General features: G+C 45.5%; 1 protein-coding gene across 1 annotated transcript in view; it reads right to left on the reverse strand.

Annotated features, from left to right (window-relative positions):
• Positions 1-16,593, reverse strand: part of GIPC2 (GIPC PDZ domain containing family member 2) — a 503,084-nt gene that overhangs the window by 74,329 nt on the left and 412,162 nt on the right. Inside the window, exon 5 of the mRNA XM_078644977.1 lies at positions 1,544-1,625. Within this exon, the coding sequence (XP_078501103.1) occupies positions 1,544-1,625 (82 nt within the window). The remainder of the gene's footprint in view (positions 1-1,543; positions 1,626-16,593) is intronic.

The following is a 16,593-nucleotide window of genomic DNA, read 5'->3' on the forward strand; positions in this document are numbered from 1 at the left end:
TGAGTTGGGGTGGTAACTGATTTCCAAAGGGGAAAGGGTTCCCTTAGGATACGATATGTTCAGCCTTGTGGGGGGGAGTTTTCCAAAGACTGCTGGCCACACAGTGCAGAATCGCTACCATTGACACAGCGACTGGGTACATAGTGACATTTTTCTGCTATTCGCCTTTCCACCAGCCACACAGTGTAGAATCTCTACTGTTTCAGCCAGGAATATAGTGAAATGTGTCTGCTATTTGCATGACTGCCAGCTAGATAGAGCAACATCTATTTGCCAGCAGCTGGGTAAATATTTAAGTTTTCCTGCTATTTGTTCGTCTAAAAGCAGGAAAATGCAGAATATCTACTATTTAACCAATGGCCAGGTAAACAGTTAAGTTGTTCTGCTATTTGCATGGCCGCCAGCCGAATAGGTGAGAATCTCTGCTGTCTAGATAGCGATCAGCTACATAATGTCGTTTTGCTGCTATGTGCACAGCTGCCAGTGAAACAATGTAGAATCTCTAGTGTTTAAACAGCGGGCAGATAAATAACGAAGATTTTCTGTTATTTGCTTGGCTGCTGGCCAAACAGTGCAGAATCCCTACTATTTTGCTAGTGGCTGGGTAAATAATTATGTTTTTCTGCTATTTGCACGGCCTTTGGTTGAGCAGTGCAAAATCTCTAGTAGTTAGCCAGCAGCCGGGAAAATAGTCAAGTTTCTCTGCTATTTTCAAGGCTGCCAGCAAAAGACTAAATAATTTCTACTATTTAGCCAGCGGCAAAGTAAGTAGCAGAAAGAAATCACTATTTACCCCTGGACAAGGTAAAAAACTGCTTCCATTGAGATTAGTATATTTCCTAATTGGTACAGAGAGAACCATGTGTTGTACCCATTCTTGATCCACCCTTTTTCACCTGAAAATAAGAGAATTGACTAATTGCAACTGACGAATATAACACAGCAATGGTATGCAGGGAATACAATGAAGCTCTTAGCATTACATTAAATATTATTCAAATGAATCCATACTTCATAATAATTAACACCACATTATTAGCGATGGAGATCGATTCCAATTTCTACATTCTTTATTTACTGAACATTTGTAAAAGTCAAATTCCTTTATCTCCTCCTCTTAAAACAATCCTCTGGTATGGAACACACAGTTCAATGGAGCAGACTGAGGCAATTTGCTTTGAAAATTGACAGTTTACCTCAGTTTTGAGATTCCAGCAGATAATGATGAGGGATCACCTTTAATGGTTCCTTCCAGGGTGGTTTTGAATGCATGTTAAGCATCAGGTTACTGCTCTGATCTATCATTACTGATTTAGGGCTCTTATCCCTATTTTCTACATTTACATTATCTGTTAGTGCAAATATGAATTAAGCATATTTGTAAATGATAATCTTAGACATACACACAGTACATATACAATTCAGTATATAAATCAGCTTTGCCAAGAGGATCACAGTATTATAATCTTCCAATTATTAGTTGGATTAATTAAACAACATTCCACAAGTTGGCACTGCAACAGAAGAAATAAACAAGCCTTACCTAAGTCAATGTCTCTTATTCCCATGTATGTTTCAAGAAGGTCATCCACTTTTTTTATTGCCTTCTCTTCAAATTCTGACGGCTTAAATTAAAAACAATAAAAATTATATATGCAAATGTTAATTATATACAATATGTTGAAATGCAAACTTTTCTGTATTTTATTTTAGAAGTATGAAACTTTTACATATAAAATGTCATATAATTTATAATGTCAAGGAAAGCGGCACATGCCACATTAAAATTGATTAAATATCCATGGTTACTGCTTACTGAAAAAGCCATTTGCACGGGATTAGTTTTGGACCAGATTGTTTAATGTAGCTCAAGGCTTTGTAATTAGCATGTGTATGTGTACCAAGTGCAGAACTTGGCCTTGTACCACTTACCAAAAAAGGCAATCAGTGCAAGCCAGAACTGCCAAAGTTGATGCATGCATATAAATGAGTGCAGCACACTGAAGTGGTAGAGCAGTTCATCCACCGCATGTTTGTGCTCCAAGGACATCACAAAATTTGTATAGGCTATGCAACACTGAAGAAGATGAATAGACATGGTAGAAGTCATGTTGGTTTATTTTAGATATGTTCAAGGTAATAGAAGGGAGGATTGTTCATCCATCTACTTCTAGCTGCAACTACCAGTATTCAAGCCTTAACACCCCAATGGTTATCTTTTACATTCAGAGATCCAGAAAGTGAAAATATCACACACCTCCATTTTCTAATAAAACAAACACAACTAAACAATTAACTTAAATATTATATATTTTATTATTTATTTTCAGAGTTTTGTATAGCGCAATAAAGAAAAATTAATAAGGCAATTCGTACATACATAAGAAAGCAGAACGCAATAAAGAAACTTAATAAGACGATTTGTGCAGGGAGCGCACAATGCCAGGTAGTAGAGTGTGATTGTGTGGTCGATTGAGGCACTGAAATACAAGGGGGAGGCAAACAGGCAAACAGTAAATGCATAGTTAAACAACAATGCCCTCGCACACAACATTTAAGGTATTCAAACAGTTAAAGCAACCATATATAGAGATTCTCAATCAAGAGCCCAATTAAGACAATTGCAATCTTGTTCGACTTCTAATTTTAATGGATAAATAAGGGTCGAACGCAAAGTGTTGTTTCCCTTGTTTAAATTTTTTTTCTTATAGTCACCCCGTTTATGTAAACCTTTGCCCTCTTATTTCCTCTTCTCTACCACAGCATTCTGACTACCTAGACACATTACGCCAGACCCATGTGACACTAGGTCGTGTCTGAAGGTATGCAAAATATAGAAGGTGCCAACAACTGATTCATTATTGTTGGCTAATACGGGGTCTGCATGCACTATATTCACGGTTTTGATCACAACAACGACTATTGAAGTGCATGCCACGCCGTCACATTAGGCTTTCTGTGGTGTTCTCCTCTCTTCACTCTTGCTATTTTGGACAGCTACTTTCTTTACCCGTGTGAACCCACACTCTTCTGATAGTAATACTATGTTCTGTGAACGATACGTTTGAAAATGAGAATTCGTTTTGTATTGAATGAAGCTTTAATAGACAATATGTCTTCATTTCTCCATATTGTCACTATTGTCACGGATTCCGATAAGCTAAAAGGTTTATATAAGGGATCTTGGACTCTTTTCCCGTTTCTTTAGCTTAACACTCCAATCACCATGCATACCCATTTTGCACTTGATATAGTATATCATTAGAAATGTTTTTTAATATATTATATCTATTTCATAATAGAAGTAGTGTTCCATATCTATACTATTTGTATTTTTTCCCAGCCCTGAGGAGTCGCAGTGATTTGTTCCCACGCGACGAAACACGTGTCGGCTGGTTGTGGAATGAATAAATCTACATTCTAAACTCACAAAGAAGTCGAACAAGATTGCAATTGTCTTAATTGGGCTCTTGATTGAGAATCTCTATATATGGTTGTTTTAACTGTTTGAATACCTTGAATGTTGTGTGCGAGGGCATTGTTGTTTTTCTTTGTCTAGTAGGTTAGTTCACTAACCCACATTTGAACGGTTAAGGGGTCTAATCCGTTCGCCCTTCCGCACCGCACCCTAAACTTATCATCCTATAACCGAACGTACACACTAGGTAGTGCGCCCAGCCTTTCTGAAACGCTAAAAAGCCCCAACTGTTGTGTTATATTAGTAAATGCATAGTTAATGTTCAAGTGACTTTAGCCATGAGGATAGATTTGACTTATTTTTTGAAGGAGTCAGTGGATGAGATGAGTCTCGTTTCTGGCGGGAGGGCATTCCAGATCCTGGGGGCCGTCCATGAGAAGGAACGCTTGTAAGTTTTTTTCTTGTGGAATCTTTGTGGTTTCAAAAGGAGAGTTTCTGTGCTTCTTGTGGCTCTTGAGCCTCCTGAGATTGTCATTTTCTGAGCAATGTAGCTGGGCGAGCTGTGATGTAAGGCTTTGTGAGTAATGCATGCGATTTTCAGGTGTATTCTGGCTTCGAGCGGTAGCCAATTCAGAGATTTTAAGTCCGGAGAGATGTGCGAGCGTTTTTTTGATCCAGTTATGAGCCTTGCTGCAGCATTGATGGAGGCTCTTAATGGTGCGGTTGTTGATAGTGGGAGGTCACAGAGGGTGGTACTACCATAGTCAATCCGAGGGATAACTAATGCTTCAACTGCAGTTCTAAAGTCGTTGGCTGGGAGGAAGGGTTTCAGCTTTCTGAAGGTATTGATGTGGAAATCAGCTCCCTTGGTTGCATTGCTAATATGTTTTTGCATATTGAGATTGGAATCAAGGGTGATACCTAAGGATTTGGCTGAGTCTACAGTGATAGGTCGGACGAGCAATGAGGTGTTTCAGCCAGTCCTGGGCGATGGGGATTTTGGAGAGGGGTGCTATTAGGAGGAATTCTGTTTTTAGAGCATTAAGTTTGAGATTGTTCTCTGCCAGCCATGTTTGTGTGTCTTTAAGTGTTGAATTGAGAAGTTTGAGGTCTTCAGGGGATTTTAGTTTGCGGTAGAGTTGGGTATCATCCGCATACATGTGGAATTGCTCATTAGAGGTATGAAGCAGTGCGTTGAGTGGCTCCATGACTAGGTTGAACAGGGTCGGTGATAGGGAGGAACCTTGCGGGACATCAAGTGTAACTGGAACAGGGAACAGATGTCGACATAGTGTTATTAGTTTTGAATTTCTGGGTCCGGTTATGAAGGAAGGAGGTGAACCATTTGAGTACTGTCCACGAGATGCCCATTCTGATATTCAACAGATCGAGTAAGTTCTCGTGTTTGACCGTATCGAATGAAGATGAGAGGTCAAATAGGATCAATTCGCACATGTATAATCAACAAAGTCTTTGGTCTTCTTGAGATTTTTTTACAAACACCTGCTGTCATTCCTTTCCTTCAAAGATTTGTGTATCACTTGTAACCCACATTTATTACCTTATTTGCACTTAGCAACTGTACTCAAATTCCAAACTTTACCATCATGCATCTTAATAGACCCTCTTCTCATTTCAACTAAATTAATCAGACATACATTTTAAGTGTGAAGAAATATGTGTAGAAACTTTACAATGATATCATCACTGATTTTATTCCACCCAGCAGAGCTTCTCCTATGAAACTGTGTTTTGTTGTCACATTCTTTCTTTATCCCTCTCTTTCTCATTCACGTTTGGGGCTTGGATCACATTTCCCCTTGTTCCAACACATCTAGCCTGGTGAATAGAATCTTCTGGTGGAGCAGTGTGCAGTTATGCTTTATGTCCACAGTTTAATAACTATTTATTTTCTCCAACACATATTATTGCATTCTGTTTATTGAATACTGTCCATTACATGCAATTACATCTTTCCACCACACAATTTGTTTTTGGATGGTAAAGAGATATTTGATATCTCTCTGTAATAAAACATCCTCTATCTCCTTGGAGGCTACTTGCACCCTGTTGTCCATGAAAAACTGTGATATCTTGTGAAATGAACTCCCAAAGTAATGGATGAGAAGTGAGTTTTTTATTTATGGAAAGGACTCAAGCCTCTGGTCAACTCCTCACAAGCCAAGTACAAACAGTCAACCCCTAGCATTGTAGAACTCCATATGATGTCACTGATTACAAAGCATGGATGCTTATGCTGTGCCAATGCCACAGTAACATCTTAGGAAAACCTTCCACCATAGATAAGAGATCCAAAGGTTTCATCACTCTATTCATTTCCACATGCAAAACTATTTCCAAGTCAGGCCAATGAGAAAACAATTTCACTAGTACAATTATATAATTCAGATCTCTTCCCCCTTGTATGGGACCCATGATATCTAACTGGATCTTTTCCTAAGGTTTTGAAGGACACTCCTTGAATTTCATAGAATGAGTTCTGAGTGATAAGTAGTGACTTACCACTAGTAATAAGGCCACAAACACAATAAAAGGTTCAGTTACGGTCTCAATCAATTATTCCCTTACTCAACCGTTATATCTGGCGACGAGCAGGCAGGTTTAATTTCAGAGACAGGTGAGTAAATTATTTCAAAACACCAATACACTACATAAGTAAGACATAACACACAATAAAAATCCAACTTCAAATTATAAATTTAGTTTATATTCTTATGAACAAATACACACAAAAATGACGAAAATCCAATGAAGGGGACCAGAGATATGAATGTCTAAAGAATAAATACTTTCTAGCGCTTAGTGCTTAAAAACACATTGTGCCACTTTGGGACATCTAGTTGTGCTTGACTGGGACAAAGTCAAAGTTTGAGGCTGAACGCAAGACCGAGTCCCAGACTTTCATGGTGGTGGCAGTGGGCGTACTAATGTATGCGTTCCTGGGTCTATCTCCCTTAGGCTTCCACACCAGGTCCCAAATCGTTCTCCCCGCCACACTCCTGTCCATATGTAGCCAATGTTTCTCAGACATAGGCTGGGACCACTCCACCAGGACTCGCAGTTGCGCCGCCTTGTAGTATAGGTGCATGTCGGGGAGACCTACCCCTCCCTCCCTCCTCGGGCGCCGGAGGGTGGCGAATGAGAATCGTGCACGACCACCCTGCCAGATGAAACGGAGTATTAGAGATTTAATGCGGTGGAAAAAGTCTCCTTCAAGAGCAATAGGTAAGGCTTGGAAGAGATATAGAAGCTTAGGGAGCAGGGACATCTTAAGTGCGTGAATACGCCCCAGCCATGATATAAACATAGGCTTCCATCGGGCCAGCTCGCTCTGAATCTTTGCCAGGAGGAGGGGAAAATTGGCGGAATAGAGCTTCCCTATAGTGGGGGTCAAGTGGACCCCCAAATACAATATGGAGGAAAGGGACCAAGGCAGAGGCGAAAGCGGACGGAGGCGGTCCACCTCGGCTGACGGGAGCGTGAGATTAAGAATTTAGGACTTGCCGTATTTGACCTTAAATCCTGCTACCCTTTCAAAACGTGACAGGGCTTCTTGGACGCGGGGGAGAGAGTGCGCATGGTATGAGAGAGAGAGCAGGGTGTCATCCGTGAAGAGGGAGATCTTATGTTGCTCACCTGTAAAGGGCACTCCCCGAATGTCGGGATGCTCCCTCACGGCTAGCGCCAAAGGCTCTATGCTCAAGGCGAAAAGTAGGGGGGAAAGAGGGCAACCCTGCCTAGAGCCCCGTGAGTGTGGAAAGAACGCCGACAGATGACAATTCACCGTGATCCTAGACCGGGGGCTGCTATAGTTCGCCCTCAACATGGACAGCCGAGAAGCCAAATGCCTCTAAGGTTTGGAATAAGAAGCGCCAGTCGACTCGGTCGAAGGCCTTTTCGGCATCAAGGCCCACCAGGACCGCCGGAATCTTGAACTTGTTGGCCTTCTCAATGAGGTGGATCACTCTCCTGGTGTTATCATGAGTTTGGCTCCCTTTAATGAAGCCAGATTGGTCCGGGTGGACGAGGGCCGGCATCAGGTCCTGGAGCCTATTCGCGATAATGGAGGAATACAACTTGGTGTCTATGTTAAGCAGGGCTATAGGTCTGTACGATGCGCATCGGGAAGGGTCCTTCCCAGGTTTAGGGATGACCGATATCACTGCTTCTGCCATGGAGCCCGATGTTACGCCCTTCTCCCCCATGCTATTAAACAGTCGCACCAAGAAGTCACTCACCTCCGAGGCGAAGGTTTGGCAAAAGAGGGCGGTGAAGCCGTCTGGTCCAGGCGCCTTTTGGGGCTTCAGCGCTCTAATGGCCGCCACCACCTCCTCTCTGGTGAAGGGGGCCGTGAGCAGCTCGTTCCACTCTGCGGAAACTTGGGGGAGCGGGTGCGTCTCCAGGTAAGCCCTTTGTTCCTCGGGGTCAAGAGTGTCCGCCGAGTACAGAGCAGCATAGAAGTTACCGAAGAGGCCAGCTTTGGCTTCATCTTGGTGTATCAAGGTGCCCGTCGGGTCCTGAGTTGGCGAGCCAAGTGTTTCCCCACCTTATTCCCCTGGGAATAGGAGAGGCGCCTCAGTTTCAGTAAGGTGAATTCCGCTCTGTTAATATGAGCCTTGAGTTTGCCCCTAACCGCCTTCAGTAGTCGTAATGTTTTCCTTGAGGGGTTTTGTTTATGTGCCAGTTCAAGCTCAGAGAGTTCCTTCTCCAGTACCTCTCTCTCCGCCCGTCTTAGCCTATTAAGGGCAGAGTTGAATGCTATGCAGCTGCCCCGTATGGTTGCCTTAAAGGCGTCCCATAGATTGAAAATTGAGGTGTCATCCTCCAGATTGAGTTCAAAGAAGTCGCGTATGGCCTTACGCAGTTCCTTGCAGGATGATTCGTCCCGGGTCAAAGAAGATGGGAAATACCATTTGCGTTGGACGTTCGTACCCGGCGCCAAACGTAGACAAATCGCAAGTAGACTATGATCTGAGACAGATAAGGGAAATATTTTGCCCTCACAGAGGTCCCCTCTCAGAGACTGACTTAAAAAAATGTGATCTAGTCGAGAATAAGAGTGATGGACATGGGAGAAGAAAGTATAATCCCTAGGGTGGGGATGCAGAGCGCGCCACCCGTCTATAAGCCCTAAGCCCTCTATGGTGCGTTGTGTGTCCTCGGAAAAGAGACCTGCGTCGGATCTCTGGTGATGAGAGCTATCTAGTTCCTTATCCCACACCAAGTTAAAATCCCCATAACAACCAGGGAACACTCAACAAAGTCCTCCACCTCTCGCAGCAGACCCTGAAGGAACCTGTTTTGACCCATATTGGGGGCATATAGGACTAAGAATGTGCACACCCTGCAAAGGAGCCCGCCCTTGACCATCAGCCATCGGCCTTCCTTATCACTACGTACCCCCATAGGTTGGAAGTGGAGGGTTGATGAAATAAAAGGGCCACTCCTCTATGTTTAGTGGGGGCCGAGGATCTAAAAATAAGGGGGAACTGCTTATGTTTGAGGCGGGTTTCGTCGTTCCGTGCCAGATGGGTCTCCTGAAGACCCACCACATCTAGATGGTGGTCTAGCACATATTTCCACACTTTCTGGCGTTTCTGGGGGAGTTCAGTCCCTTCACATTCCACGTTCCCAAAGTGATAAGCATCGGGTACTCTGCACCCCACCCTGCTCAATCAACAGCATTAAACTGGTAGAGACCCCGCATCTCAGCTCGTCCCACCAGACCCTCTCCAACACCCCTCCATAAGCGTATACTACAGAAGAGAGAACAGTCCTCGGTAAGCACCCTGATGCGCAACACTTAAACAGCACCCCCAACCCCCCCAGAACCCCAAATGCATCGTTCCAAATCCAGACTCTCCACAATGAATCGTGCAACCACACTACCCTGCTACCACCACTGCCACCCCCCCAGCCCTCCCCCTCCCCTTCTCCCCACAAGACATTAGAGAACTCAAGGCAATACAGGTAAAGTGAAAAACAACACTGAAAAGGCCCTCAAGGAGGGCAACGGGATATGACCGTAAGGGTCGGGGGTGTGAGCCCAGGCCTTCCCCTCCCGGAGTCCAGGGTTGGAGTGTCTCTCCAGAGAGAGCATAGTTCACACGAGGTACCTGAATAAGAAGTGTCCCTTCGGCACCATGAAGCTGCATCTCGGGGGTCTTCTGCCGCCGACGAGGAGTCCGTCCATGCCGCCTCTGTCACCAGTGCTACTGATGCAACCGCCGCTCCCCGCTCATGCAAGCTAACTGAAGGGTCTGGTCCCTCAGGTGTCGCAGAGCGACCCACTCTCTGCCATGGCGGGGAGTGAGATCGACGCCTTGCCGGGGAGGTGTCCTCCCTGCGGGTCGTAGAGCTATCATCCAGGCCCAGGAGATCCTGGGCAGCCGCCAGCGACCTGATCTGGACCAGTCTGTTCTGCCATCGAAAGATGAGGCAAAAAGGGTGGCCCCAGGAGTAGGCCACATTGTGTTCTCGTAAAAACTTGGTCACTGGACGGAAGTCTCGCCGCTTCTGCAATGTGGAGGCCGCCAGGTCTTGAAACAGCTGAGGGCGGTGCCCTCGAAATTGCAGTGGGTTAAGTCCTCTCGCTTTTCTGAGTATGCGTTCCTTCAGTTGGAAGTCGTGGACGCACACTAGAATGTCAGGGGGAGGCGACCTCGGCCCTCGCGGCAAACCAACTCGGTGAACCCTGTCCATACGAATTTCCTTGAGATCCTCCTCCGCCAGGATCTGGAGAAATAGGGCCTCCACATAGCCTCGCAGGTCTCCCCCCCTCTCCCTCCCAGGGGACCACCCGGATTCTAATGTTGTTGAGGCGTGACCTGTTTTCAAAATCCTCGGCATGGGCCTGAAGGTCCAGAATGATTCTGTTCTGTAAGCCTAATCACATCCTGTTGGAGTTGGTGCACATCTCCTGCCAGGCCCAGGTCGTGCTCCTCTAGGGTCGCCACCCATTCACCAATACCGTCCACATCTCTTCTCACGTCTCGCAAGTCTGACGCCAGCTGGGAGTGGAGTTCGGAGATGTCTTCCTTGATGGCTGAGAAGAGCTCTAGCATGAAGGCTTTGGTAGCGGGGGCATCGCCGTCTCCCTGCGTGGGCGACTTGCTAGAGCTAGGGGGCGACGCCGGCTGCGAGGTTTTCCAGATTCCATCCTTCCCAGGCTTGTCCTTACGGTTTCTGGACGTCATGTTGGTGGCCCCGGGGGTGCCGAAGCGGACAGAGGAAGCAAGCCCAGGCACCGCCCTGCAGTGGAACCCACTGGGGTCACGAGGCAAACCCCGGAGGGCGCTCCCCCCCGGTGACTATTCCCCCTTCGCGTCTCGCAGCCAGATACCGTGGTGACCGTCCTCCAGGTGAGTCTGTTCCCAGGTCCCAAGACAGTTAAATCCCGACTGCCCTGAGAGGCCCTACGGCACCAGAGCACAAGCCGCCGCTGAGCAGGGTGCGGCCAACGCAGCCAGTTGCCCCAGTCCAAGTGCTCAGGCAGTGGCGGAGGTTCCAAACAGCGAGTCAGTGGTGAGTCCGTAGGTCGGGGTGCCAGGCGCAGCCTCACCCTTCAAACAGCAGCCCCGTCGTCTCAGGGGCCGGGCCCTTCGAAGGGTCGCTTAGCAGACCCGTCTGCACACCAGCAACAAATCTACCACACTACAACACCCCCAAGAACAGCCGGGCACATGCACCAAAGACCAAATCTAGGCCTTTTTTGCTAGAGGGTATGCCACGTGGTTCGCTACTGTGGATTGGGAGCATTAGTCCATGGAGAAGTCAGTAGTGCGGTACCCGCCAAAATGCGAGTCAGGCAGCGACTCGCGTCGAAGCAGCAGTGGGGGGCTGGGGGCTCCACGACACACTGTCAGCAAGCAGGGCACCAGCCCTGTGGATTGTAGCCCCAATCAGATCCAGGGAAGTCGTGCCCTTCCCCCCTGCAGGCACACTCTTCTCCGAGCCACCCCCGTCCGCCGAGTCGCGGACCGAAATATAGCGATCCCACAGGGCCACTCACGCTTCTCTCACCTTCGTCAGAGCAGACAGCAGGCTGGGTCCTCGAGGGAGCACTCACCCGCCAGGCAGGGGTCTCCACCACCGCGACCGCCACTTACAGCGCCTACGTTGAGGCCTCGGCAGCCTGCACTTCTCTGCCGATGTCTAGGGCCCTTCAACGTCAAATCGCTCCTCCTGCCCCCAGCAAGCACTAGGACACCGCTTCTCGCTCCCGGGCCGCGCCGCCTCTCCACACACCCTCCGCGACACCGATGAGTCCGGGGATTCAATCCAGGGAGCCTCGACCAGCGCAGGCCTCCCCACAGTCCTCGCGCGCTTCCTGCTCTCAGGCGTCACAGGCCGCGATGGCACCAGGCAGGCCCCAGCCTTCCGTGGAGCGTTGTCAGGCCCGATCCACACCAGGAGACCCGGTTCGTGAGCAAGGCTGTTCACTTGCCGCTCCTTGCTGCGGGTGCCCGCTCTCCTCTCCAGCACCCCTGCAGTCGGTCAGCGTCACCAGGCAGCTCCTTCTTCACCCCCGCCTCTCGGCTCTGGCGTCCAGCAAATCACTCGGGTCGTCTCTCATCCAGGCCCCTCGGCGCCGCTCTTCCTCACCACTGCCAACCGCTAGATAGCTGGCTCAGCTGACATCCATACAGTGCTCGGGGCCGCCCAGGCAGGAATTCAGGCGCGGATGGATGCTATAGAAAGGCTAAACAACGCTAAGAAAATTGTGGCGCCGGAGGGACCAAATACACGTCCTACTCCGCCGCCATCTTGGCCACGCCCCAGCAAGCTGATTTTGATGCAACATCATCCGATTGCATCTTCGCAAGGCCTCGGTCAAATCATGGAAGTCTGGAGCTCTGGAACTTTCAGCGGGACAAACCTGAAATCCTGGCCAGGTTGCGGTTGAAGGTAGCCGGCACGACTCTAGACGTCAAGTGGGTAACTTTATGAAGTGCTTTTACAAAAAGTTCCCAAACTTCACCAAACTTCTGGAACTTTTTTCTTAAATTCCTCTAGAGGGTTCAAAGTGTCCAAAACAGAAATCCAAGGGTCTGGAATCTCCTAGAGGGTCCTTGGGATGTCTGGAGTACAATTCCCACAATTGGACAAACCCTTAAAAGTCCACTAGACCTACTCCAGGATGTGGACTCTTGGTGGATATGATGCAAGTGGGTTATGTTGACCTGTAGTTTGCAAGAAGTCCACTCCTTAATCCTTCTTGAAGCAAGCCAAAGTCCTTAGGGCTGTAGTACCAGATTATGCAGCAGGAGGAGTCCTTCAGAGTGCAGTGATTTGGGCGCAGAACCAGATTACAGTAGGGCATTCCTTCTCCTTGTAGATTCAGGCATCCGATCTGAGAAGCTATGCATATCCCCCATATTTATTTACAGTTGCTGGGCGTCAAGCAGGGGGGCACCCCTGACCAATGGGTTGCAGGGTGCCACAAAGGTGTATGACCACTTCCTCTAAAATGTGGCATATTCTTGTCCCAGAAAGCACTAGTCTCTCCTTTTTGGAAAGATCTGGCTAAGACAACCTACTGGTATGGCTATGTTTCACTAACACACCCCTTCCGACCCCCTGCCTAATCTAATTATTAAGGTTCCTGTGTGGCTGGGGGTGCAGGATGTGGGAGTGAGCCTGTTCTAGTCCCAAACTGTCCTTCTCCCTTTGAAGACTAATTTGACTCCCCCTCCCTCTTCCTGCCTTTTGGCTTTTGCAGCTCAAGTTCTTTACCCACAGGAAATCCATTGTCCTCTCTGACAGGACACTTCACATCTCATCAATCAGGAGAGGGCAGCTGGAAAGCTGTATTTTGGCTCATTAAAAATAAAGTTTAATAATGTATTTTCTGTAATAGTTAAAAAAAATATCAGTGGCAAGTTGTTGGATTTATCTTAACCATCAATTAGATACCTTGAAGTATAATTTTAGGTGGCTCCTGTCAATATTTATACATAAATAAAATATCTCAATGTTAGCCAGGGAGCCATTCACTACAAAGGGGAAAAATTGATTTGGCAGTCTTTCTCTCACTAGGGCTTAAAAAGCATCTTTTATACTGTCCCTGCTTATAGTTACAAGACGCCCTACCTCTGGGGCACCTGGGGGAGACAGTTGACGTATATGCAAGAATAAAGTAGTTTGAGACTTTGGAAGTATCTTTAAATATAAATTTAAGGTAAAGGCAGTGCTGCCTTTAAAATGACAGCAGGCACCACAGCAGTGCACACTTAGGTGCATTAGGTCTATAGGGATTCTAAACCTACATGCCCTAATATATACTAGTGAATTACAGCTAGGCTGTCAGTACCAATTATAATTACACCAAATTTGCATTCCCTTATTATCAGAGCACTGCCCTTGGCCTGGTAAGCAGAGCCCAGGGCACAGTCAGAATCAGTTACCACCAGTACTGGGCAAATAATTAGATGATAAGGGCAAAAAGAATGTATTTCTCACACCTTCTCAGTGGTTTTGACATTTTTTATAAGCTCTCACAGTTCTTTCAACCATCAGATCTTGTCCTGGCTTTCAGAAGTCTGACCATAACCTTTTTTTTGTCTTATTTATCCCTAAATGAGCCATGTCCACTATTTTAGAGCTAATACTGTGTGGAAGAATTAACATGGCTTTCCTAAAATCTAGCCTATATGCAAGAGCCAACTCCTCCTGACCCTCCATCCCCCAATAGGGTAACACTTCTTCTTTGAGTGCCCTCTGACAGGCCACTCTTTGCCAATCCGCCTCATCAATTTCAACAATATGTGTCCTCTTATTTCACACAGCCATTCTTCTTGTAAAATACATCCTGTTGTTATTTCACAAATGTTCACTTACCTCCACCCGTCAGGAATTTTCTTTGAGTCTACTATTGTATCACCTAACCTAGACAAACAATCTATGTTACATGTTTATATCTAGAAATATACCACATCAGAATACAGGGAAACTTTTGACTTGGAAATTGTTTTTATTAAAAATGTTCATAAGTGATTTGCGATTTATTTCTACATGAAATCCCTTTTCCCATTAAAACTTTTGATTCTCCTATCCACCAAATAATAGCAAGTACCTCATTTTCAATTACTGAAACCCTATCCTCATTTATGCAAAAGCTATAGTGCATTTTCCTCGCATCAACACCATCCCTAAGCCTCTGTAACTGGCATCAGTCTGCAACTTGAAAAAACCTGTTCATATCAAAGGCTTAAAGACTGGGTGCATGCTTCTTTGATTCACGGAAATTCTGCCTCACATTAATCTTTTCAGGAAAATTCAACAACTTTCCTCAGCAACTTCCACATGACGGCTGTCTTACCAGAAACATCTTTTACAAATCTGCTATAGAATGCTACCACCCCAAGAGATAACATAAGCTCTCCCTTTCTCTTAAGGTTCCTCAAATGTGCTATACTCGCTTACCAAGTTTGTTTTAGGTTTTATTTCCTCTGATGTTATCAAATGCCCAAGATATTCAATTTCCCTTTTCGAAAAATTACACTTCTTGGCCTTCAGGGAAAACGACTCCTCTGTAGTATGTCAAGTACTACTGTCATTCTCACAACATGTTCTTGAAATTCCTTTCCAACAACCAAAGTATCAATCTCATTCTATGAACATAACCATCAAGACACCCTATGTACTCAGGTAAAATGTTTGAACATTCTTGTATAAAATCAATTACATTACTTGTCACTTCATTAATCTGTATCTGGGGCTCAACAATGGAACTCAGAATGACGGCTAACAGTTATTGGTGGGGCTAACTCAACAGGCAGTCTTCTTTCACAGCCACTTAGATTATAACTTTGATACTCTTTGTTTCATTTGACAACCAAAACAACCCTTTGGCTCAATTGGCTTACCTCCATAACCAAAGGATGTCACATCAGTTTTTGTCAACACAGTATTTTTGCATTTTTCCTTGAATATTTTTCTTGGCAGTAATGCCAACCATGCACCCAAATCACAAAAAAATGTCAACGCGATCAACTGTAATGTGGCACCAGTTTGTTCACTGTTGATCTCTGATTTATTTTCTCCTCCTTCTGCACTTCATCAAATTCATACTTTTTCTTCTTTTTATCAGTGCCATATCCACTACTTCTGTCCTATTATACCTCTTTTTTTACCACCTTAAGAGTTCTTTGTATTTTGCCAATATTAGAACTTCAGATAAAACGGGATCATCCTTCAACCACGGTTCTAGGACAATGCTATCACTGGCCATAAATTGGTCCTCACATGTCGCTCCAAATATACACACTGACTCTAACTTTCTAAGCGCTGAATGTACTATTCCAGGTTTTTCCCTACTCTCTGTGACCATACTGTGCTTATTTTAGGGAGAAAGCGCCTGTCTAGCAATCATATTTCAAAATAATTTAGTACCATGGTTTCTTTCCAATATCAAATCTGTTACATTTTCAAACACATCTTGGACGTAAAAAAATGGAGGTGGAGTAACGTTCTGCATCATTATGTTTTTGCAAAAAAATTAAGAGTGTCTGGATACTTTTGAATTTTCTCAGAACAGATAATAGAAGTTTTTTTTAACACACATATCCAAATGACATTCTACGGTATAAATTGGTAGTTCCCCTCCTTTTACATCCTGTGTGTAAGTATGCATTATGTGGGAAGCAGTACTGAATATGCACTCTGGAATTTTGCTCTGTTCACAGCCAAATTACTGTGGCATTTGTTCTGGATGAAAAATCAACAGTTCCACAGATCGTTTTTAATGTCTTATATCTAAGCCTGTCTCTCACCTCTACCGGAATTTGAAACAAACAGCTGTTAGCTCATCAACATTTTCTTCCTGAGATACAATTACTTAATGTTAACTTTCTGAGGTATTTTACACCACACGTCCCTCTCTCGTTTTGTGATGATGGTGTCTTTATACAACTCTCTCTTACCTGGGAGTTTTCTTGTAAAAGGTGTGGAGCATATGCTAAAGTGGCAGCCTTCCTTGAGGACGTTGTGTCAACAACTTATTGATCTAATCGGGGAGCTCCCTGCAATCGGTTGAGCACACCTGTCAGATGAGGCAGCAACAGGAACTCCAGACAACCAGCTGAGTGTACTCATCAAATTATGCAGCAAATGCTTGCAGATGCGGCACACAGAAGCGGCCTGTAAGCCTTTGT

The sequence above is a fragment of the Lissotriton helveticus genome, chromosome 1_1 (assembly GCF_964261635.1).
Source record: "Lissotriton helveticus chromosome 1_1, aLisHel1.1, whole genome shotgun sequence".
NCBI lineage: Eukaryota > Metazoa > Chordata > Amphibia > Caudata > Salamandridae > Lissotriton > Lissotriton helveticus.